The sequence below is a fragment of the Pundamilia nyererei genome, unplaced genomic scaffold (genome assembly GCF_000239375.1).
Source record: "Pundamilia nyererei isolate P.nyererei 1_Seehausen unplaced genomic scaffold, PunNye1.0 scaffold00061, whole genome shotgun sequence".
NCBI classification, from domain to species: domain Eukaryota; kingdom Metazoa; phylum Chordata; class Actinopteri; order Cichliformes; family Cichlidae; genus Pundamilia; species Pundamilia nyererei.
The window spans coordinates 814,162-839,617 of NW_005187462.1; the positions used below are offsets into that span (position 1 = coordinate 814,162).

The window sequence follows — 25,456 nt, forward strand, 5'->3', positions numbered from 1 at the left end:
TCACATCTGCCTCTTGTTTTCAGACCCCCACTGCATTTAAATTTCAAACTGTCCTTTTCAATCAATCCTCTCTCCCTCCCTTCTAATAACCCCCTTCCTCCCAGTCACTAAGCCCTTTTATTTCTTTTTTTCCTAAGAGGACCAACTGCTCCTGCAATTCCTAATTTTGTCACACAGTTGTTGATTATAAAGCATTCTGTTGTATTGCCCGTATATCAAGCACACATATGTTTAAAGCCTCTGGGCTCACGCCCCTGTGGCTTCTACATTTTTCAGAGTACTTAAACATCTGTCTGCAGTGGCTTCACGTTTAGCCCAAGCACTACGATGCTTGTTGACATTTTAGCAATCTGTGCTTAAAAATCACAGAAGACCGCTACGGTCATGCGTTTCGTGAAGTCGAAGGACCCGCGTCGACAGCGGCGCTCGTCATCTGTGCATCTCTGCGTATCGAGTCCAAACTTCCAGCACGACGCAGCGGCAGCGTTACAGAGATGCTCAAACCTGCTCTGAGATCACACCGGAGTCGAGGGCTATTTGAGAAAATGGTCAAAAGGAGATCACCGGCAGTTTCCGTTACAAGGCGAAGAGAGGGAAAAGAAACCCCCAGCTGAGAGGGGAGACCTCAGCCTGTTTAATGAGGAGAACGGCAGTCTGCAGTCTTCCTGCAGCCTGCGCCTTTGGTGTCTCAGCATGTTAAGCACTCACAGCATGATACAAAATATATTAAAGTATAGGACCGTTATCGTCGATTTACAGAACATCCGTCCCCGTGTACCGCGGATCTACAGTCGTCCTTCTTTTTTCTTTTCCTTTTGTGGCAGGGGGTCTACGCTGCCTTCAAGGCAAAGTCTTTAAAGGCATCCCGTCTTTGTCTTAGCATTCTGACACAGGGCGTGTGAGCGCGCCGCCTCCCTTTTTTTACACTAAGCAATGATGACAAGGAAGGAAGAATAAATCATATTGAGACCGGCCTGTTTACATACACAAACAGCCTCAGCCATGAAGAAGACACGCATCCACCGAAATGCATGTTTTAACCTATTTTGACCATAAAGTTTGGCATAAAGTGTCGACTCGAGCTAGAAACAGTTTAGTTAGACCTGATTTGGCTTAAACGATCACTCGATACGTTTGTTGGTGCATCAGCTAATAAAGCAACTGTAAAGGGGAAAAATGACTACTTCACCATGGGAAGCCAATAGACCGGTTATCGAAACGAACACGTTAAGTAGGTCACAGCGTCTTGTCAAGGATGTAAGCTGAGCAGGACTAGTGCACATACATCCAGTAGCTTCTGTTTCCCCAGTCTGGTGCGCACACAGAGTGAACCTGGTGCAAAGTGAGGCTACATTTGTTGACAATGGCATGTGATGACAAGAGCGGAAGCTAATTTTTAACAGATTTCGTTTTTTCCAGCTAACGCCTCCAGGGTTAGAGCCTGAATGAATGCCGCCTTCTCCATGTGCACATATTCCTCTTGAACTATATTTTGCTGTTAAACGCTAAAACACAAGAGTAAATAATGAATGATCCTGTTAAGGAGCCTAATTTTGTTAAACTGTTCATTTCATCTGAGTGTTCATACTGTATTAGTTTTAAGGACTGATTTCCATCATCCACCGCTCAACACACGTAGATGTCTTTTGGCAAAAGTGGACAAACCAGTAGCCGATGAGGCTAAGATGAAGCTGATATGGTCACTATCCACCAGCTTTATTGTTAGACGATCAGCTCAAGAGCTGATTACGCCGTACGTTTGGACCTTGACTTTACAGGCTGATTATGTGTCGCCACTCACCTGATAAATTGAATTGGTGCCACGTGGACTGAAGAAAAAAAAGGGTCAGAGTTTTATTGGAATCCAACATGTTTGATCAACTTTCATTTGTTAAGCCTCATGACTGCATATTATTCCATTGAAACTAAATACCCGGTGGCTGTGTGTGTGTTCTGCTCCTGTTAACCTCTTTTAAATGGCTCTAAAATTAGAGGTCTCAGGTGAGGCACAATGTCATACTAGATGAGCTGATTATGGCAGGTTTAATTATAACTTTGTTGGCTAATGTGTGTGCTCTGCATGTTTTCTCGGTGATAAATTATTACACTGTCTGAGAACTCAGACAAAATAGATCAAAGACCTTTCGGGCCGCAGATATTCTCCAGTGTGGAGGAGGCAGCTGAAGACGGGTTTTGCAGCTCTGACTGTACATGACAAACAAAATTCCTCACGGTCTTTTCTTGTTAGCTGCAAGTATAACGGATAACATCCAGTCCTTTGAATCTTAACTAACAATTGCAGGCTGAAGACTCGGAAAGAAAAAAATGGAACTGTGTTTTTGAATGTGCTAAAAAAGAAAAAAACTGTTTCTAATGGGGTCCTATGAGCCTTGTTGCCAGAGTGATGCCATATCCCATGGTGAATGTGCTAATGGTCCATGGGAGTGAGAGGATTGAGCTTAGCCCAGCAGTGTAAACACACAGACAAAAGGGAGCCGTTAGTTCTGTGAAACGCATGCCTGGGCGCGCAGGTAGGCATTAGGTTTCACCCTACACAGCTTCAACGCTGTATCTGTGGCGGGGAGGAGGCCATTTGCTTTTGTAGCGAAAGAGAGCAAAACAAACATTCAGACTCGTACAACAGAGACAGGTATGGATGGGCTGGGGAGACAGGAATTTTGGTTTGGAGAGATGTAAGGGACTGGGGGGGGGGACTGGAGAGATAAGGTGGTTTGTGGTCAGTCACAACACAGAGAAGTGACCATTTGCTTGGTAGTGTTTGTTTGTTTGTCTGGGGGTCATAAAATATCACTCAAACAGAAGTAGAGCTCCGCTTGGATACAAGTGAGATTCCAGTAGTGCATCCCCGGCCAAAAGTAGCTTCATTACTGCCACATTTGTACGTAAAATGCGTGTTGCTGATCGTTTCGTTACGTGTGCAGCCTTCTTAAAAATAACCGGATGTGAAAACAGCTCCCATATGTAAGAAAACCACCTCTGAAATGGACAATAACAACAATGACAATGCAAAGCAAGCTGCACGGAAAGCTTTTTGGCTGATGCTATCCGGGCTATTATCATTAATATTTCTAGCACTAAATGTTACTGTCATTTACTTTAGCATTTCCACCACGTGGCTGTAGCGTTTTACTCCGTGTCAGGACGCGCTGCAGCTCTTACAACAGAGCTTTTACTCGGTCGGCGAGATGCTTTTGGTGTTTTAAAGGTGCTACGTTTTAGCACATCAAAGTGATGTCACGTGAGACAGTGGCCCAAAAAAAAGGGATTTTAAACAATGTTCAAAAGGCATGAATGTGTTCTGTGGAACAGGAACAGAAAATACAAGTTGACACAGTTTTGATAAGGTTAGCATCGCTAAAGGTCTTGAGAAGGTAGAAGGTGGACAGGGCGGGATCCGTCTTTTTGATCACGGTGCTGATCCCACTCAGCCCCCCCTCGGCTTACACACACACAACGATTCACCCCCACCCCTCCCTGCTGGGGAAATAGTTAGCATTGAGCTGCCATCAAGGGATTTCCCTTTGCAGGATTATTGAACTTCTGGGCTTATTTTAGTGGCTTGCACGGGGTTTGTGGCATTTCACAGTTGTCACATTTCTGCAGCGGGATGTACATGCAGCATCAAGTGCCTTGTGACATGAGTGTTACAGGATGAATTCCACTGTGAAATCACACAAGGACAGAGCACGCACGTTGAATTATTATCACTGCTGAAGGGAATGTCTTTTTTTGTGTTCTCTGCAGGTTAGAGGATCAATGATGAGCATCTCTGAGACCACTTGGCTTGGACTTTTCTAATCAGAACCTGTTAGTCACAACACAAATCTGCCACACAACATCAACACCTGGCACCATGTCTTGCTCCCTGTGGAAACTACCCACTTTCTGCTGGTTTCTCATCACTCTAGCCCAAGTACACTCCACAGAGGGTAAGTAGCTCCTCTTGCTTTCGTCAAAAACATACTGCTAGTTTTTTTTTGATAGCGTCTTTTGAAAAAGTGTGTTGTTGTTTTTTTTCAGGCTCACATAATAAAAACTTATTTTTTTAATGCTATTGTTTTCTACTGCATATAGCATAAGCAGTTACATTGTGGCTGAAGCCAAATCTGCTCTCTGAGTGCAGCCACTGCTTGTGTAAGTAATGCAGCTTGCAGGACAGTGGGCACAGGCGGATGGGGGATAATCTTGAGTGGTTTCATTAGTTGGTAAATTGTGATTTGTCTGAGATTTTCTGCTTGAAAGCGTCAGTTGTTCCCAGTGGCATCAGAGCTGGATCCATTTTTAAATTCCTCACTAAAATGTTCTGTCTCATGGCAGGCAGGCACACAGATTTCACACCTCAAAAAATATAAAGCTTGAATGTGTTTTAATCATACTGCATTAAGTTTTGATTAAATCACTCTCAGCTGTATCGTAATTACAAGATTTATGCGTCCAAGCCTTATCTCATAAACTGTATCCTCTACTTATTAGTGTTTAATCGCAAGACTAGAGGTGCTTTACTTTAGACGTTTGATTATTGGATTTAAAATAAAGCGAGGTTGGCATCTTTTTCGTGCAGTATAAGATGAGTCTTTACAGATTTTGCTTCACTACTGCCAACTGTTTTAAGATCTCGCCAACTGTTCGCTATACCTGCTTTATTACTTCTTAAAAAACTTAATAATGTAGGATTACTCATTCAAGTTTTCAAGGTAATGATTTCTCAAGATTCATTTACACTGTAGCAGGTCACACTGGCACGATGTGCTTTACCATATGGTCTTCTCATGTATCACCTGGGTTCAATTTGATCTTTCATGTAAGAAATGTGAAACCGTATGGGAAACAGTCGGGGAAACGATTGCACTGTCTTTACATGCACGCACATACAAATCTATATGTTTTCCTCAAATACTGGCACTTTACTAAACCCCAATTCTGAACCTCGGGCAAAGAGCAATTACGAGACTCGTGTATATACACGTTAATCTATTTAGGAAAACCTCAGAGGTTTTCCTATCCATGTTGCGTTGCCTCTGGTGTTTACCGGGTGCTCCACAAAATTCAGTCAGCAGGGTTTGCAATAAATCTTGTCGATAGACTAATGGTTTTTTAAGACACATCTGCTGCAACAGTGCGAAGGAGTGAACTGCATGTGCTGCGTGAGTCCACTCTGGCAGAAGAGACAGACATGACGATGTGTCCAGAATCGGGGAGGAGAACGGGTTCAAAAACACATAAATAGCCCCGTTTATTAATAACATGGCATTTGTCATTCACCTTTTTCCTCTTGCTGGATAGCCTCCTCCCCAAGCCCCCCACCCACCTTCTCCTTTTTCCCATCTCAGCCCAGAAACAGTTCATTACAAACAATATCCTCAAGTAAACATGCTTCATTAAACTGCGTCTACCCCTAATATCTTTTTAATGCATTTTTATAATTGAATTAAATGGGTTAGTGCAGTGCTGTAAATAGTTTAAAGTTAGTTTTCCAGTTTTTCTTTTTTGTTGTATCTAAAGAAAGACTCATACACACAGCCAATACCGATACTGACCATCTGTCTCATGCCTTCACTTTTTCTTCATGAATATCTGTATTTGCTGGGCTCATTTCTCCCCCGTTTTTTCTTTTCCCTTCACATCCTCATCTCTCAAAATTGCACCCTCCTCAGCCTATTCTGCAGCATTAATTTCCAAAATTGATTTGTTACATACGTTTCAGACAGTACTGCACAAAAGGCCACACGGGCGTCGTTACGACATAGATACTACGATCACTCACGATGATATGAGACCAGTGCTGGTTACAGTGTAGACTTACTTTTTTATTTTCTGCTCTCCGTCTATAATTTAGCTTCACCTTTGTTAGAGAGACATCAGGTGAAAAGAATTTAGCATAAGAACTACTCAATCCATTAAGACAGTTCTAAAGGAGAGCGACTGGAAAAAGTGGGAAAAGAATTAAGAAGGAAAGACTTGACAAAAATATCTTGGCCTCTGGTGAATCAATTTTGACCTTTTGAATTCCCCCTAAATTCATGGAAGTGAAATACTGAAGTGTGGGAATGCCCTTTTAAAACAGAAAGAGCCCACAGACACCAGCAGCACCGGTTTCAGCTTATAGGTGAGCGACACATTAATATTCACAATGCTCTACGCATGTTTTGCCTTCCACTAATTAATTATGTTTACAGTCTTTAATTTACCTTGTGAAACAGAGCGAGGGCGATCTAAACACAGTGATTAATAGCGTTCATTTCATCTGTATACCTATGTTTCTGTCTGTCTGTGCATCAGCACAACAATCACGCTCACAGTGGTCTTCTGTAAAGTAGTGGGTTTATTTCCTTTTGTCCCATTGGCTTTCCCTGTGGATATCACCATGACAACCAACCTAAAATGAGGCGAAGGTGTAATTTACAAAGTAATAATATTTTTTTGCAAAAAAAAAAAAAAAAACAGTCGTGATTTACCCCTGCAATACATGATTAAATTGGCTCACATATCTTTCAAAATAATTTAGTGAATTCTGGTGGGGTTGAAAGGATTTGTATGTATCAGCGACAGAATAACAATTCCCACCCAGCTCAGCCACACGCTCTCGTCGAAGTTTTCCCGATGATTGTTGGAATTACGCGGCGCCGAACCGAAGAGCAGGGATTCAGTTTTAGAAATGCGATATTAGGGTGAAAGTTGCGACACACTCGCCTGTCCCTACGCTGCTCTTCCTGCACCATTGTTGGTTTGAAATTATTATCAACACTTAATCAGGAAATTCCCTATCCTGGGAGCTTTTTGGGAAGTTTGTTTAATTTAATTGTCACAGTTTCACAGTGTACGGATGTTACTGTGTGAGTGATCATGTTTTGCAGATGTATAAGCAAACATAAGAAAAACTATCTCAAGTAGGTCATGTCGACCGTATGCAACAAAAATTAAACTTCAGTTATTTTCTCTTCCATTGCACTATAATGAAAGCTGCTTGTTCAGTGGCAAAAGTGGCAAACAAGCTTAAGAATTCCCGTTTCTGTCACAGACCCTGAAACCACACTAGTTTCTCCTCGATGCTTAAAATGTTCAAAGTACTTGAGATTTCTCAAGGGCAGCAAGAAAGGGCCTGTTATTGTACCACGTGAAATGAAAAGAGAAGGGTTTTAAAAGCTGTCACACCAAAATCTGTGGAGAGAAATAATCAAGGTGTTTTGAAAATATAAAGGCTAGAAGTAAAAGCCTGCAGCATAATGTGAACCAGGACCTGCAAGGGCAGGACCCGGCTCCTCCCAGTGCTCTGGCACCACCTATTTGACCCATTTAGCCTTTTCTTGTAACCATAAAAGCCTGTTTTATAACTTCATTAAGATGGCAGGCTGCTATCTTGTTATTTTCCACGTTGTTCTCTTTTTTGTTCTCTATTTTCTGCTCCAGTGTCTTACTGACCAGCATTAGGGCAAGAAGATAAGAAGATAACTATCTAACAGGTAAATCCAATCAGGTAAACTATAAATCCTGTTATCATAAGCCCGGTCTTTAAAGGCACACACACTGTATCTCAGACTAATCGTTAGCCGTTCATTCTGCCCAGCGCCAGGTGCCTCTTTCTTAGTTGTCTTAAAAATAAAAAGAGAACACTGTTAGATGAGTAAACCATTTTTTCCCTTTTTGAATACTCGTTTGTGTCGGTTGTGTCCGTGGAAAAAGAATAGCACCCCGCTGCGTCGCCATGCTCCAGTCCCCTGATCACTTAATTTGGCATTTAGCTATGAGCCAGCCTTTGAAAACATTGGCCCATACCTAATTTGTTAACAGAGACAAATCAGTTGTTGCATAATTACTTTCTGAAATGCTAAGTTTTCATACTTTCCAATTTGCTTATTGTTGAAGCAAAACGGTAAAGGCTAAAGGGCTGGATTTTTAAAATTCCCTTTTATCTCGTGTGTCTAAACCAACCTCTGTTGGTTTTGTCTTTCTACCTCCTGTGTGATGTCATCCTGGTTGTTTGTGGAATCTGGCTCCCCGCGGAGCCAGGCAGGCGTGGGGCCTGTGTACGAAGGCCCACCATGCTGTCATGTCTCTTTCATCGCCAGCCAGGCTTGGCCAATAAGGAGATAAGGAGACAATGACTGGGAGAGCAAGCAGTGGCAAGGTGTAACCACAGCCCCCGGGTCTCCTCCCTGCCGAGTACTTCAAATCCTCATTAGGATTTTCAGCAAAGGAAGGAGGGATTTTCTGGATTAGGGCTTTGTCACAGCTGGCTCCAGGTTGGTGTTTGTCATGCACAAGCATGGTGAAGCACTGACATCTTGGCACTCTCCTTTCTCCCACCCAAACACTGATATTCCCTTCACCTGGCTACTGAGGCAGTTTAAGGATGTTCCACTAACCCAAAATCTATGACTGCTAACTCGTTGCCCTTGCTAAAGGTTTTTAACAGCTTCCTAGTAGCCTGCGCTCGTGGATTTGGACTGCCGCGTCAGCATTCTTCTTAATGGCTATTTATGCAGAGATAACCTTGGAAAGCATCATTAGTTTGTTGTTTGCTGTCACCATCCATAAGTCGTGCCCAGATCTGGGGCCGCGACACAGATGCGGCAGCTCAAACAGCAGATACGATGCCGTGTCAGTCATGGCAGAGATGCTAAAGTGTCTTTCATAAAGCATTTTGCTCACGCAAGGTTTCTATGGTCATTTTTTCTTTCTTTCTAAACCGAAGCAAAGAGTTTCCTGTTGCAAATACGGTTACTGCTTTAATTAAGCCACGAGTGTTCCAGTCCTGTGCTACAAAACAACAAGACTGTGTTTCCTCATGTGTTGCTCAACCTCTAACATGGTCTTTAATTGGGTTTCAGGCCTGTCTGAGAGAGTGGTTCAGCATGACAGAGCCTCAGACTTAGTGTGAAACCTACCTTGTCCCATCATTCTCCAGGCTGATCTGTCTGGATAACGGGAATTCACACGGGTCCCACGAGCCCTCTGCTCGGTCGTATCTCAGGCACCCTTAGATTAGTCATTTACCCACATGTCCCTGTCTGTCTTCAGTTTTACCGTCATGCTTTGTCTCGCTTTGTTCTTGCCCTGCTAGAATCATGCGGGTATATCCCAAACAATCTACAAAACATGTTCTGATAACCTTATCAAGTCTTTTCTCTAAATCCCAAATATGGGAAAACAAATCTATCTTATCACTCTCCAGTGCAGTGGTCTATAACCAGAGACTGTTGTTCATGGAAAATTTATTGTTTTGTGCTTTTGTTGGTAGTCTCTAATGTGACCGTGGCAGATGGATGTGAGCATCTTGGTATAAGCAGGCTTCAATTTGTCACAGATATGCCTCCGTTTTAAAAGTTGTGTCTGTGTTTGCCCTCGTGTTCCATATTTGCTACTTGCTGTGCCTGAAACCCGGGTTAGCTGCAAGATTTGATGTTAAAGGTTTCGGTATATCCAGCAGATACAAAAGTGTTCAGAAAAGACCTGAACCTCCTCGCATGATGGCAGAAATAGCACAGGCTCTTAGAGCCTGTGTAGTGGACATCAAGGACTACAGACAGACCTCATGCAAGGACTACTGCTGAAGTGTTGTCTGCAAGGGGAGGATGAGTCGAATGTTTTTGATTATCCGGTGTCGACAGTATTTCAAACAAGAACCAGCGCGAACACCTTGTGCCGCACAAATGAACTAGCTCAGCTGGTCAAAAGGCAAATGTCGGTTTTTTTTCTTTTGCTGTAATGATGTGGAATATTAAGGTGATTAAACTGCAGAGTTCAGGTCACATGGGTCGCAGCGTGTCCATGTTCGCTTTTCAGCTCCTTCTGCAAAATCAGAGATGGAGGAAATCCTCATGAATGGATTTAACTGTGTGCTCTTTGCCGTTTTCCTTCGTAGGGTGAATTACACGTATTTATCAGCGCGAGCAGTTTAGCTCTGCCGCACCTTCTGATTTCAACAACAAGAGCAACTAAGGCAGTGAAGTGGTCCTGAACTGCTGTTTATGAAACCATCGACTCGTTTCAACAGCTGAAATACGTAAACAGCAACAATCTGCAGGTGTTTAAAGAGGACGTAATCACATTTTCATTGTGAGGGCCACTGCCGAAAGACGCGCTCGCAGAAAAGCGCAGGTACGGTTTGAATGTCATGCAAAGGAAAACTGATTGCAGGACATGTAATGACAGCTTCTGTTAAGAGAGCGTAATATATCTAGAGCCTTATGATTTCACAGATTTTACAGTTCGCTCTCAAGAGTCACATGTAATATATCCCTGCTTGCCCTTACTGGAGTCCTGTTCTTCATTGCTGATTTAGAGCAGCTATAAATCCTGAAGAGGCTCCTGTATTTGAGGGGTGGTGAAACTACACCCATAAATATACTGAATTTAGAGCCACGACCTTTTGAAGTCAGTCTGAATGCCCTTTCATGAAGCTTTGTTAACTTACAGCTTTCCTCTCTAGTTAGTATTTGTACTTTCTTCTGTGTTTTTGTGCTTCTTGGCTACGTGACCAAATGGTGCCAAAGCAGGTTGCAGTAAATAAAGAAGCTGTTTAGTTAGAAGGAAGATGTCACGACCTGCTGGTTTAGTTGCTGGCAGGCTTCACACATGCTAGCTCAGGGCGTTTATGCGCTTGTAAAAACGCTATGACTTGACCTCGTGTGACTTTGTGAGCCAGAATGACCCCTGAGTGTGATTGCACGTCAGGGGCTTTGGCTCCTGCTTTTAAGCCCCACTCTTGGGTAAATGATGGGCGGAAGGAAAACTGTAATAAAAGACATCTTATAAAGGACTATCAAATTAAATTAGTGATATCAACTCAACCCCAACCCCCTTGGTGCATTTTTATATTACTTACCCATGCCTCTTATTCGGTTTGTACCTTAATTTCAAGACAACCCCCTCCAAACACACCAGTACCACCACCATTATTTAAAATAGCCAGCATGCAGTAAATAAGGTTGATAACCATGAGCGACATCTGAAACTCTTAAATGAGAACTTCCTGCTGTGACATGTGTGAGGGCTGCAGACAGATGGAGGAGTGAGAATTTTGGGCATCAGACGTGATTCAGACGAGGTTATTCCAGAAGTCAAAGTTTCAAACAGACACACACATACAAATGTTGGTGCGGACCTTCTTTTTAAAGGTAAGATGATTCACTGGGGGGGAAAACACATGTAACATGGAAGGCCATCAAGGTAAGCCTTAGCCTGTGGATTATAATGAATAACGCCAAATAAATCCCTGATAAACTGAGTTAAATTCAATTTCAACTTTCTATTCAAGAATCATGAGCTGGAATCCTTGAACCAAAGGGAATCTTAAGATAAGTGTCCCATGATTTAAAAAAAGAAGAAGAAAAAAGTCCTTCATAAGAAAAATCTAATCAAACCAAACAACTGTTGCTCTGTCTTTGTCAGATAAGAACTCTGGAGTTGTGCATAACCTTGGATGAGGCCATTGTATCAGAGTAAAACGGTGTTTTGTCACATAACAATCTGCCGAACCTAGAAGGCAGCAAGTCTGCAGTCTAGTCTGAGTAAGAGCTGCATAAAGAATTCAGTTGGAGCAGTAGTCGTGTCATCAGGGCATGACTAGCGTGTTGGTCAGGGAATTTAAATGCCAGGTGGGGGTCAGTTGAAGCACTAGCTGAATAATGTGGCACAAATGCATACACATGAGGGCTGAGTCTCGGGGAAAGGAACCACTGCTGTGGCCTGCTTGAAGAAGTGCACTTTGGGAAGGCAAACATGCAGCAGATGGATCCTTCTCATTTGTGTGTACTGCCACTGCTGGTGACCCATTGGGAAATGCTTCTTTACTGAATTGAGGAGCATCAAACGCTTCATTGGAGCAGAGAAGGAAGTCTGTGCTACCCAATGCATCTCAGTCCAATTTTTACATTCTTTGTAATGGAAACTGTGAAAATGGTATCGATGTGACGAACACAAACCAATTGAAGTCTGACTGGTGTTCTGCAAAAAACTCATCGCATTTAAAAACATGCTAAATATTTTCAGTGTTCTGACAGACCTGCTGTCACTAAGATGCTTTCCTCTTGTTTGGAGGGGTAATCAGATTTTTACTTAACATTTATTGGAACTAGATAGTCTAGACAAAGCAAATATTGTGTTGCTGTGAGCCTCACGCTCACGTTCTGGGTTTGTGCACTTTTAAAAAATTCAACTCCCTCTTTTCCTTTACACCGATACTCTTTGCTCCCACCTTTAAACGTGCTTGGTGGCTACTGGAGGTTTATTTCTGGTGTATTCAGCTGTTTGGATTCAGAGAGTTAGCAGAGTTTGAGCAAATGCCACAGAAGTCAGTGAGCCGTCACGTTAAATACTCATGATCGCAGAATTATGACTGTGCCACGCAGCCCTAACAGGGACTGCCCCACATCAAGCTCTTTAGGACGACTCGTGGGATCAGGACACTGCTAATCAAACAAAGCATGCAGCATGTTCACTTTAAAGTTAAATAATAATCAGTTTACTTTGCTAAAAAAACTGAAGCTGTGTCACGATTTGGAATATTTTACCTTTTGGATCCTTGCAGTAAAGCCTCCACACTGTGCCGGGTATCACACCGTGATAACACGAGGCGAGAAGCCTTGACCTCTCGTTGATAATCTCTAAATGTATAGCGATTTAAAATTCAAGTCTGGCAGTGACCATTTGTTAGGGACCATGAAACAAAATTTACTATTTGATGGTCATCGCAGCCATTTCATTACCGGAAGATGTCCTTGCTTTTTTGTGTGTGACCTAAAAAGCACTCCCCATTTCTCTCTCCCACAAATACAAACACACACAGCAACGCACACACACTGCCTGGCCTCAGGGCTATCCGATATTAGACAGTGAGATGACACTGTGTGCTTGTGCGAGTGCAGTCAGCCGACATGTGCAGATAATGTGAAGTCAATAATGCTTTATGAAAAAATGGGATTTATGACCTTGATGAGCCCCATAGAGCTTAATTAGGCCTAAAGGTTGATTTACATACAAGTGCACATGGAACTTGATGAGGTTGTGTTTTCCTGCCGTTGTTGTGCATTCTGATTCTGTCTGGCATTAAGACTCGATGCATTTGTTCAAACTCTTACGGATCAGAAAGAAAATACAATAAATACTCGGACCCTGCTCGGGTGCTTGGTTTCCACAGGATTATATTTCCTTCCTATGCAATGATGGTATTTCTAGTGCAGACATATGTCTACAGGTGCTGGTTGGAGGAAAAAACTAAACGGGGGGTGGGGGGGAGTCTGTGACAGGTTAAAATCCTGTTTAGGGAGGCCCACCCAAACCAAAAGGATGGAAAATGGGTTTTTTTCTCACAGTACCTATTCAGAGGAAAATGACAAGATCTTTTTCAGAGTCATGTACCTATATCAAAGATGCTCCTGATAGCCCCCCTGCTGTTGCTATGGAAGTAGCAGAGATGTAAATGAACTGGAGTGAACTGGATGGTGGAGAATACAAATGAGGTTGGAATGCTCATTCTCCTGCTGCTCTTTGCCTCTTGTTCTTCTCCCAATATCTTTCTCTGATCCTGTCTCCCTCTCTATGTGCAAGTAGGTTTTAAAGACTAAATTATATTCTGCATATATATAGAATTTCAAACACCTTAATTATATACAGATGTTTTGGGCTGAATTACAGATGAAACGTCTGCACGTGTAACTGCTGTTTGCTGTTAGCTACAAAATAAGCTAAAGTTAATATGAAGGAATTCCAAAGAACGTTAATATCTGTCGAGCCAGTGCAATTCTTCTTTACAATGGCCACACAGAGTCTGCAGTCGACCATATCCTGCTGTTTGCAGGATATATGCAATATTTTCTTTCTTCTCCTCCCCTGCATGGACCTGACTTCTTAAGAATACATGCTGTTGTAAAGGATATCTCTGGATTATAGAATCAGCACTGTGGGAAGAGTTTTGACTTAAAGGTTTCTTTTCCTTCGCAGACTCGAAGGAAAAAGGGAGGGGGCTCGGGGGTGCCAGAACCTGGGGGACTCAAGCTGTGGTTCCTGTGGCTCCAAGCTAATGCTATAGGCCACACTTTCCTTTCACCCAAAATCCCCCCAGCAAGCGACCTTGTCGGCTCAGGAGTGCAGAATAATGGCTGGCCGAGCAGCGAAGCTAGCTCATTTACAAGCAGCTGTTTAGCTCTCATCAGAGCAGCGAGGAAAATCAAAGGGCTGCGTTAACGGCAGACGACAAGCATCGGGAGCGTCCCCGTCACACTTCTCATTGGCTCTCGACAGAAAAATTATCTGGTGTGACATCAAAATAATCTCGAGTCCTCTTTTGTGCTCGGAGCACAATGATGACTGAATAGACCTTTTGATCAGCCTCTGCCTAGCTCCTGGACTAACTCTGGAAAAAGTATAACTGGAGTTGCAGAGAGTCATTTTGATTTAAAAACCATTAGCTGGATGCAATATAGCTGTGATGAAAAGCAGACTACTCTCAATTATGCATTAGGGTTGGAGCAAAGAAATACTGAAAAAAAACTATTTCATAGAAAGATAGTAAGTTTGGTGTTCTGATTAAATGCAGCCGTTTTGACTGCATGTTCTTTATGTCTGTTATCCGGCTTGATGAGACTACACAGTCTCTACATGGCTGAAAAAGACCCTAATGTCTCCTCATTTCTGTGAAATAGGAAGACATTTTCGTCATTACCTCTGCTTCAATGACACTCATATCCTAACAGATGGTCACTTTCCGATTGATTTGGCTCATCTGTGAGAAAAATGAATTAAAACATTACGGCAACGAGACGGCGCTTAATCGGCCGCCCTTACATATGGGAGGTTTCTCACAGTTCTTCAGCCTCAGCTTCTGTACATGCTTAAAGTCATCGCAAAGGTTAGTCTGGGTAATAAAAGCCGGAGTGGAAAGCCTTAAATAGAGGTTTGTCACTGGCTTAATAAAGTGCTATAACCCATGGAAATAGAGGTGCTATGCACCAATCAGAGTCAATTACTAGCATGTTCCAACACCATTTACAGCGTTTACAAGCACATGTCAAAAGGTTAAGTGCTCAGATTTCTTTTAAAGCAAACAGATGTTTTATAATGTTCACTTGTTGACTGGGAAATGCACGACATTTTTAAGGTTTACTGTCGAATCGCATCACATTAAAGACAGAGCCCTGACTGAATGCTTTACGGGAGGATGATGTCAGTAATCCTCGCTCTGCTCCGTGACAGCCGATGGCGATGAGCCGGACTGGTCTTCTTGTGGTCGTGGTGGTGGGGCTGATGGCTGACCAGAATTTCTGATTAGAAAGTCCACGATAAGGGCCTGGCCAATAATGTCTCTGCTCCCATCATGTTGCCATGGTGACAGGACTGAGCTTTCCATATTATATCTTTTTTTTTGTCTATGTCTTAAACTTTCACCCCCTGCTGTTTAATTAATGGCGAGAATGCTTCAAAAATTCTCCTTCTTCGTGTTTGATTGATATAAATCTATATTTTAAGAGCTTGTATACATCGTGCACTATCTTAAAGTGAAAGCACATCAAAGCGAGTAAAATAGCATCTCGTGTTTTAAGATCTCTGAAGTGCGTGCTATCAGTGACGATGGGGCTGCCGGGCTTCTTTTATGAGCACGTGGCCGCATAACTCGGAAAAGACAGGAGAAAACGAGCACGTCTAAAAACTCTTTCCAGGCGCAGACTTGTGATTATGTTTTTCTGTCCGTGAACCATCAGCGCACACTTGGGTGGCGCCATTTTGTCTGCTCAGCAGCCTCTTTGTAGAAAGCTCCGAGGTAAAGAGGTTCCTGAAACATAATATAGCAACAAGTGCCCTCAGCTCCCCCAATTAACTGCTGAGCTCTGTCTGGATGGGTTTTTAGAACATCAGCAAGAGTGCGCAGGAAAACCAAAATAGATGGTTTACGTCGTCAATATTTTAGCATCCGCCGCGTATTGATATTCTTGACATGTTTTACTGTCACCGTATGGAAAGTAAATAATTTTCATATCATGCATTCGCTGAATAGTTATGCTAATGGCCCCATGAGCAAAATAATGATTACTTTTCTGGCTCATTTGAATAATGAAATCATTTAGTTAAGTGAGACAGTAAGCATTGGATTTGTTTATGTTAGATTCAGTGTGATCATATTATTCTCGTGTAATTGCGACGCGTGATCGATGGTGTTTTGGTTCCTTCATACTATCTATATGAAAACAGACAAAGAGGATTTATTTTCAGGAGTGGCACAAAGCCTCTATTATACAGTAGAAAAGAACCTAAGAAAACATTATTTAAAGTGCACATTTTAGTCTCCCAGCATAGCAGAGAAATGATTTTTTGTGGGGCTGATCTTGGTCAATACTTATTTAAGTGAAACAGTGACAAATGCGTATGTGAGGAGGACAGATTTTCTGAGGATCTCATCCAAAACGGAATAAATGAAATGAAATACTTGTACAAACAGTACAACATTACTAACTTAATTGAGAAATAAGGACACCCATCTATTCCACTGACATTTGTTTACAGAACTATTGTTTGTCCCCCCATATTGATTTATCTTTGTCACCCATCTCCCCATGAACTAAAAATACCATCTGACACCAGAGAGAGGGAAAAAATCAGCCTCAGGCCTAATCAATTGAGAGGCTTTTTGAGGTTGTTTACGATGCTGCTTTTGGTTCATGATGCACAAGCCCAGCTGGTGAATGAAATGAGTTTAGAGGACAGCAATTTTGTCTGAGAACCAGTAATATGAACAAGAAAATAATTTCACAGCGTGTTTTTGTAGAAGTCGTACGGTACTCTTGAGCCTACATTTATCTCCTCGTTGCTCCGGCCGCTGTTTTCCTACTTAAGCGCAGAGACTGCATCAGCTCTAAATCATAAAAAACCAGAAGATTGTAAAGGCAGAGTGATTTAAGTGTTTTAACAGTGATCCAGAAATGCAGAGCATCAGTGGGTTTGGCTGTGGATTTGGAGATCAAACTCGGAGGTCTTACACATGGCCAAAAAAGCGGAACACTTGGCCAAGTTTACCGTCTCCCACCCAGTCATGCTGATCTGCTGCCCGGTCACCTTTATATTAAGGCAGGGTAGCAAAAATGTGTTAGCTTCAGTTATTGAAATCACGTTTTAAAATGATTTTTATTCCTCATATGCAGAAAAAAGTGAGAGCTGTCAATTCTTCATTTGATGTGACAACAGCTGACAGAAAAGCAATAGATGAGTTTCCATTACACATCCACCACTTTTGTGACATGATTTAAGCGTAAAATTGCGATACGGCTTTGAGTGATGTTTTACATAGGCTCTTGTAGTTACTACACATCATATTTCAGTCTTTTGACAAAGCTGGAGTACATTGACACGAACTCAAGATTGGCTGTCAAGTCCTGTTCTTAACATGCTGTGTTTCAGGGGTTTTTTCTCTCAAGCCAACATCTCTGATATATTGTTTATCACCTTAAGCGTTCTTTTTGACTCGAGAGAGAAAGGGGCTGCAAAAATGAAATACAGCCGCAACCTATCATATTTGAAAGCCTTTACTTTTTCATGTCTATTGGTCACATGAGAAAGTTTGCTGTCAAAAAGTGCAAGTGGAGGAAAAAAGATCCTTCCCTGATGATTTTATGCTCCCAAACAAATAAAAGTCTTTTAGTGATAGGCCAGGGCAGCTGCCCTCATCCATACAGATATATCCTTTGTTTACCCCGAGCTCCTCACCGAGCACCTTCAGAAACAGGCCTTTCACCTGATTGGCTCACAAACGGTGGATCTGGCAATACAAGCTGACATTTATCTTACTTTGTAAAATACCACAGGAGCATTACGAGGCAAAGCAGAAAAAGCAGAATGCTAATCCCCTGCCACTGTAGCTTTGCCTTTAAATCACACTAAGATAATTGTTTTGGTAATTAATTGATGAATCATTCAGCAGGGTACAATGAACTTAGCCTTTCTTGACCAATTTACTCGGTGGCTTTAAGTAAACAGCTGCCACAATGCCATGTCACACAATGCCTCATGAAGTAATAAAGTGCTTCATAATTCCAAACAACTGCACATATGGATCGCCCGGACTTGTCCAGGAGCCAAACGAATTAGTGCATTAGAAGTGGCGGCGGCGGCGTGCTTTATTTTCTTTTGCAACTGTGAATAAAGCTCATTAAGGAAACGCGTTCTTCGGAAACAAAGCCATCAACCAAGTTGCATTAACAGCGATGTTTAAAGCACTATAAAGGTGACTGAAACTGTAGTTTTTATTCAGCCGTGGTTCAGAGTCTGCAGAGAAGCATCTGAAAATCATTTTTAGCTCCGCGCCAGGTTTCTTTGATATCTGACATGACATAGCTGCAGGAAGCTGCTCTCGCCAAAAAGACACGCAGTATGTAGAGCGCTATAGTTTATGCAGGTAGTTCACTTTTAGTTTAAATATGGCTTTTGGCATTGTTCGTATTCGCCGAGCCACAATATTGATTTCTTTTCTATTTTTCCTCCCCCTCCCCGACACACACACACACACACACACACTGAACACACTCACATTCATAAACCTTTTTTTCAGCCTCCCAATAGCCTTGCCTTCGATTGTCAGCACTGGAAAGTGGATTAAATTACACTCATGTTGTCATGCTTGTTGTTCTTTTTCATTTTGGATAGAAAAATGAGCATTGCAAGTAAACCGCAAGTCTCCAGTGATAGACTCTGCAGTGTCAGTCAGGCCCCGTATTGAAGTGAAACACGCGACAACAGCAGAGAAGAAAACAGATGGTTAAAAATGTATTTATTTAATTGTTTATGTTAACGTGACATCAGCCTTTAAAGGTTGTTCTTGTGTCGGCATGCTTATGTAGATGGTCACAGGGGGAAACAAGGCTCCAGACATTTAAGCTGACAAACTAGACTTTAATGACAAATATTGATTTCTCTTTTTTTAGTAGCAGTTAAGGCACGTGGATGACATACTAACACTATTAGCTCCCTGGTGCGGTTTAGATCTGAAATGTTCACTCGGCATACTGATGTATGTCAGAGTTGCAGTCTAGTCTGGGCTTTTACTCTTTAGATTTCTTATTTATATTGATGAAAAGTTACATCTTCTGAATAAAATAAGAGAAAGCGATGTTTGAAGATGCTTCCTTTGTGTATATCCACCTCTGATCTCTTTTGTCTCCTGCCTCCCTCTTCCTCTAAGTCGCTGTAGTTCCATGCTTCGATCCGCACTGATAGAGCTCCTTCTCCTTCTCTTCTCCCTCAGGGTTTAGTCGAGCTGCCCTGCCATTTGGTTTAGTGCGGAGAGAGCTGTCTTGTGAGGGTTACCCCATTGATTTGCGGTGTCCAGGAAGTGATGTCATCATGATCGAAAGCGCCAACTATGGCCGAACAGACGACAAGATCTGCGATGCCGACCCTTTCCAGATGGAGAACATAAACTGCTATCTTCCAGACGCCTACAAGATCATGTCACAAAGGTAACACTGCAGACACCTCCAAATAATAACAGTAATAATAACTAATAAATCTAAAGGTATTTTCCGCTGTCACAGAAGTGAAATGATTGATAAGCATGATAACATTTTCTTTGTCGTGGTCCGCTGTTGTTCATTTTGCATGGTTGCCCCTGTTGGCATCCTGTGTTGAGAACAAAAACCCTCCGTATCCCTCGGCTTTGGAGTAAAAGTCACCCAGAACAATAACAGTGTTGCTGTCAGTTGCATAAAAACAGAAAAACAGAATATGAGTGTGTAATAAGATTGCACTACTGAGACAGCCGAAACCGAGCAGAAGAGAATTAGAAATTTCATCAGAACTTGGAATTTTAAATCAATTTGGGCAAACAGCCCAGAGAGAGCAGATTAAAACAGAAACACAGCCAAAGTCACAGAGTGCAGTAACAAAGCTTCCCATCCAAACTGCTGCCCATTGTCATTTCTGCTCTTATATACATACATTTAATATCTGCATTTATCTGATAAAATAAATAAATATTTAAAAATAAATAAAAATGAAAAAAATGTGTATGATAAATATTGATTATGATGAAGAGTATTTCTACAGTATAATGTGTATTACTTTTCTAAATGTTCTACTTCTACTGTCTGAATTTCCTAAACTTCCTAAATCATACTGATCTCATGTGTAAATTCCTTCTGGTAAGTTTAAGAGCAGGCTGTTAGCACGATTCAAAGATGCTCCATAGCTGATATTCGCACTCTGGCTGATAGTGTTAACTTTGGCACCCAGTATTGCTTTAGATTGGCACCAAAAAATTGTGTCAGAATTGAATAAATGCACTCAATGGAAAGTGCATGGATACAGTTATTTTTCTGACCCTATTGCACATGTATCTGAATTGAGCTTTCCATTCAGACCGCAAAATTTGGGGTTGACACTTTTAAGATGAAATATACAACTCAACTCACTAAGTTTTGCATTTGTCAATTCACCACCAACTGCCAAAGTCTAATGGCATAAAGTCATGTGTTAACCATTTTGCAGTTCCAAGAACAACAGCGGTGTGGTCTGAGGGAGAGAAGTTTCTCCACTCCTGTTCATTTATCTGCAATACTAGAAGAACACGAGAACATCTGAGGGCAGTCGTTAATGTTTCTAAGGAAACGAAAGGCAACACGCACCAAAGCTGTTTTGAGCCGGGGCTTTAAAAAGTCAACGTGAAACACATAACATATGCATTTTAATGATATGCACTTTTTTCATATTGCAGGTTTGCTGAGGTGCTATAACAAACACTAACACACCAACAATACAGTGAGACGAGTTCATTACCAGTCTGACTTCAGCCTTTAGTCCAATCTGAATTTTAGGCTTTTATGAGACAACAAACACTAAAAAGATTTAATTCCAATTTTGCAGATTATTCATTATTTGCAGTGTCACAATGCTAACACTGCAGACCAAGTCAGTAATTCCAGTTCATCTTATTATTGCGTAACTCTGACCGCGTAATGTCACCAGGGATAAAAGGACATTTCTCAAGGAATTTAGCTCATAAATGTTTTTCTGTCCAAGAAGTCAGATAAAATGAGATGATACTACTCATCACAGACTGTAAGCAAATGAATACAACTTTACATTGAAAAAATAAGCATGTTTTTGTGAGCCTTGCACATTTTCATTTAGTTATTATTTGCATTTATAGAAAAATGTTCAGAGTCCTTCACAACTCTCTCATGGAAACAAAGGTTGCTAATGGACAGTTGAATAAATGAACACCACAATGCAAGCTTGAAACCATCTCTGTAGCTGTCATTAAATGCAAAGCTATCGACACGTTCGCTGACGCGCACATACACTTGCAAACTTGGCTCAAGCAGGAACGCTGCATACATGAGACCTAATACACGAGACCAGTTGTCACACAGGGATGCCATCGGAGCCAAAGTGCACAGGATGGAATGACATATGACTGCCACAGAGAGAGATATTGGACGGTATGAGAGCGTCAGCAACTCTGGCACGCCGCCTTGGGAAATAAAAAAAATAATGAAATAAAAAAGTAGAGCCCTTGTATTCAGGGGGGTTATTGTCAAGTCCTATTTGATGAAGTCAGATAGCTGACTCACATTGTCTGTCCTGAAAGGCTGCAGGCTGCCTCTCCGCTTGTGGCCATATGTATTACGCTGGCCTCAGCCTCGCTCGTACACAACAGTAAACAGTAAACTGAAGCACAAATACCGACCCAGCAGGAGGCTGACAACAAATCTCAAAAACGCTCTCTACCAGTGTCTCCAGTTCAGACACTGATGTCTGTAGGACTGGGGTTCATTCCTCACATCCTGAGAGTGCCAGAGGCTGAACTTCAGATGTTGTTTTAAATGTGTTTTTAGCACAGTGATGTCGATGCTGTAGTGTTCAAAGAGACTGTCATAAAAGAGGTCTCTGCGAGGGACACAAGTTCAAAATCCACAAAACAGGTACTTTACAAGAACAACGTCTGACAAAACACAAAGTTCTTTTGAGATCACCATGGAAATGTGAGAACAGATGAGTGAGTCATTATTTATACGAGTGGAAAGCGTGGATTGGAGTTTTTATGTAGTCAGTATCATAAAAAGCAAAAGGAGTTCACCGACATGAAAATAGATTCAAGGACAGCTTGACAAATGTCCAAGACTGCATATGGGACTAATTACACATTCTTTTTCTCCTGCCCGTTTATTTACAGCAATAGACTGAAATAGGAAGCAAATGTAATGAAAGATTGCCCCTGCTGCCAAAAATAATTCTCTTCAAATGGGGAAAAAAGGAACGTGGTGATTGTTTTGCCTGTTTGGAATGCAGTGTTTGTTTCCTTGGCATGAGGTCTGAGCCCTCGGTTCCTCTCCGAGTCTAAACTCCGAGGCTAGCTCAGCTGAAAACGGTCCCTTTGTTGAACACTCCCCTGCACACACACTGTATGTGGAAAAAACTGGAAAATAGTATTTCCTACTGTACAGCCTACATCAATAAAGGGATTCAAGAATCAAAAATATTTGTTGCCATAATTACTCTGGTCTACTAATTTAAGTGTGTGGGGGGAAATCACATTAGTACTCGTGTGTGGAAAACTGTGTTCACTTTTAAACATCCGAAATTGATGTGGCCCCGAAGTGTGGAGAATTGGATTGAGGCTTCACTGAGTTTGATAGATCCTGTTGGCACTCCAAGTTGTTTTTATATCTAGCTGGCATATTATATTCATGAGCACAATGATTTTATGAAAATAGCCTTAGGACTGTTGTGGCTCAATTAGAACATTCAGCTGCAAGCAATTAGTCGACTCAAGTGGGTGATAATCTGTACAGGAATTTTTCATGTGGACACCTCCCCAGCAGATGTGAAACTGCATGGCAGTACGGTTTGAAATAATTAATTCATTGGTAATAATATTCAGTGATGTGTTTTTTTTTTCTTTCTTTTCAGGATTTTAGTTGTTAATGATTACATTTCCTCATCTACGCTGATGATAATGATAATGACTACAAACACATTCTCGCCACACAGATAACATCTACTAAATTAAAACTGTAATTTAGGTGCATTTGAATATTATTTTGTAGTGCGTTTACTTGTGCATGCAACAACCATCTGGTGCTTAGATGTTACTGATCTAAATCTGTCCATCAGTCTCCATCACAGTTCAAGGAATAAGAAAACATGACAGTGAAGCACCTCGACTGATCATCTAAAAAAAAAAGGATATACAATATGAGCAGCTTACATCTATTGATTTCTCTTTGACTAATGAGGTTCACTGTAAGTATTAGATAACAAGGTCATTGATTGCTGTAACATAACATGATTGGTGTCTGTGCATCATGGTTTTTTTTTAAAGAGCGTATCATTGATGAAAATGATCAGTGCAGATACGTCTCTAACAGAGAAGATTAAATTCATCAGCAGGATTAGGGGACAGCATGAGTTGATTATTAATTAATAATTATCGTGACAATTATTATTATTATTACCAGTCAACAACCGTGTATTTGAAATGTTATATTTCATAATGACATATTAAATGCAGCAGGTTTTTACAAATATAACATGTTGTAAAAACATTAACATGCAATTAGCTGCATCTTTGAAGTTGTTGTCAATGAATGTGAAGCAGTTCTGGAGAATAAATGATGCCGCTTACACTATTTATATCAATGTCAGGGGCGGCTCGCGAGGCTCTCCGAGGAGCTCCATTGTTGCCGCCTGACAGCACAGCGCCTTGTTCTTCCTCTCTGTATGTACGACGTTAGTGTTTATTTAAAGCGCAGCCGATTAAGATTTCATAAAGATCCAGATTCCGCTTGGACGTTTCACAGGGATGTTCAAAAGTTCATGAGGCATGAAACTGCTCTCCACTCGAAAAATTAAGGGTAGGAACAGTCACCTCATTAGGCTAACAACTGCTAATACCAGTGTTGAATTACATGAAATGTAAGTAGAGAAATAGATTTACCAACACACGTGTCACATCATGTTGGACGGGTGGGGCAGCACGCTGGTTTCCCACGTATGAAGTCTGGAGTATGTATTGGAGAATCTGGGCAATGCAGCAAGTGAGGCCTACTACTGTTGATATTAATAGTACTAAAGTACACAGGATATGCACTTAGATTCACCAGAGTTTTTAAATTGATATATTTTCTTACAGTTTGGAAATGTTTCCAGTTTTTCAGATTAATTTGATCATTAACACAATAACACTTCTGAAAAAAACAATTAACACAGAAACACTGAACTACTCTCTATGAGGAATTTTAAGCAGTCAGGAAAGCTCCGAAGTATTAAACAGTTATGACCTGTGCACACATTAAAAACAGCCACACTAGCGGTCTGTGAAGTTATCATCAAGGTGGTGGATCGTAACTATGGCTAATATTAAAATGATAACATTAGTGTTGGGAGTGGGTAGCAAATTATATCAGTATGACGGGATGACACAATTATTTGTGTGTAAAAAGTACAATAATCCTTCTGAAGGTTGGAGCTGAAAAAAGTCAAATAAAACTAGACAGAAACAGAAGCAGCCTACCTTACCGACTGCATTCGATCAATAACAGAAGTCACCAGAAGCCCAACGCTACCTCAGAAAATCTAAAAATGTTGAAGTTTTTTTGTGATTTTGCTCTGCAAACAAAATCTTAAAGTATTGGTCACACAGTCATACTTCCAGTTATATTAACTGGATTTTTTTTTGCACGATGTCAGAGAACTTAAAAACAGTTTTGTCACAGAAATATTCTTTTATATTGTTTGTAATTTATATATATATAAAAAATGATCCCCTGTTATAATAAAAATGTATTATTTTCCTGGGTATCAGTTTGAAATTCAACGACAAAAGAAGCATCAGCTTTTCCTTTTTAGTAAAGCTTTGAGTTCCCATCTCTTCTTTACAAAACTGATCAAGCCTGAGAATGAACACAGTTAAATTCCTTTCATTTACTAGAAGTCAGAGCTGCACTGAGAGCTCATATTTGGCCAAAGGAGAACATTCATATTGTTCTCAAGCTTTCCTGAATTGTTGTCTTTGTACTTGGGTGTTCTAGCTTCGCGTCGTGTCATCTTGTAAAGGTCACATTTTGACCAGCAGAATGTCACCGTAGTATTTCTATTGACTTGAGTGGCATGGCGATATACCTTTTCTGGTTTAAAAATCAATAGATGGATGGATGTGAGTCAGACAGCCTTCCCCCTGACTCTTTAAGAGCCTGGAATCTCCCAGGTGAGCTCCATAAATATGGCACAAACATATGACAGTAATTATAAGTTTCTGGGATGTCTCACTCGGATATTGGGCTGGATTGTGAGTTGAAAGCAATGCTAATGGTTAAATTCTAACAACCTATTTCCTGCAGCATTATTGGGCCACCCCCTTATAAACTGGTCTATATATACTGATACTGGAGCTGGTTATACTTATAAAGACTATACTGTACACACGTGTGTGTGTGTGTGTGTGTGTGTGTGT

The 25,456-nt window shown here is 41.3% G+C and overlaps 1 protein-coding gene across 19 annotated transcripts in view; it reads left to right on the plus strand.

Annotated features, from left to right (window-relative positions):
- Positions 1–25,456, plus strand: part of adgrl2a (adhesion G protein-coupled receptor L2a) — an 89,440-nt gene that overhangs the window by 15,972 nt on the left and 48,012 nt on the right. For all 19 annotated transcript variants that reach the window (XM_005734910.1, XM_005734913.1, XM_005734917.1 and 16 more), the window contains exons 2-3: positions 3,766–3,950; positions 19,250–19,463. In XM_005734910.1, coding sequence (XP_005734967.1) covers positions 3,875–3,950; positions 19,250–19,463 — 290 coding nt within the window. In that variant the 5' untranslated portion in view covers positions 3,766–3,874. The remainder of the gene's footprint in view (positions 1–3,765; positions 3,951–19,249; positions 19,464–25,456) is intronic.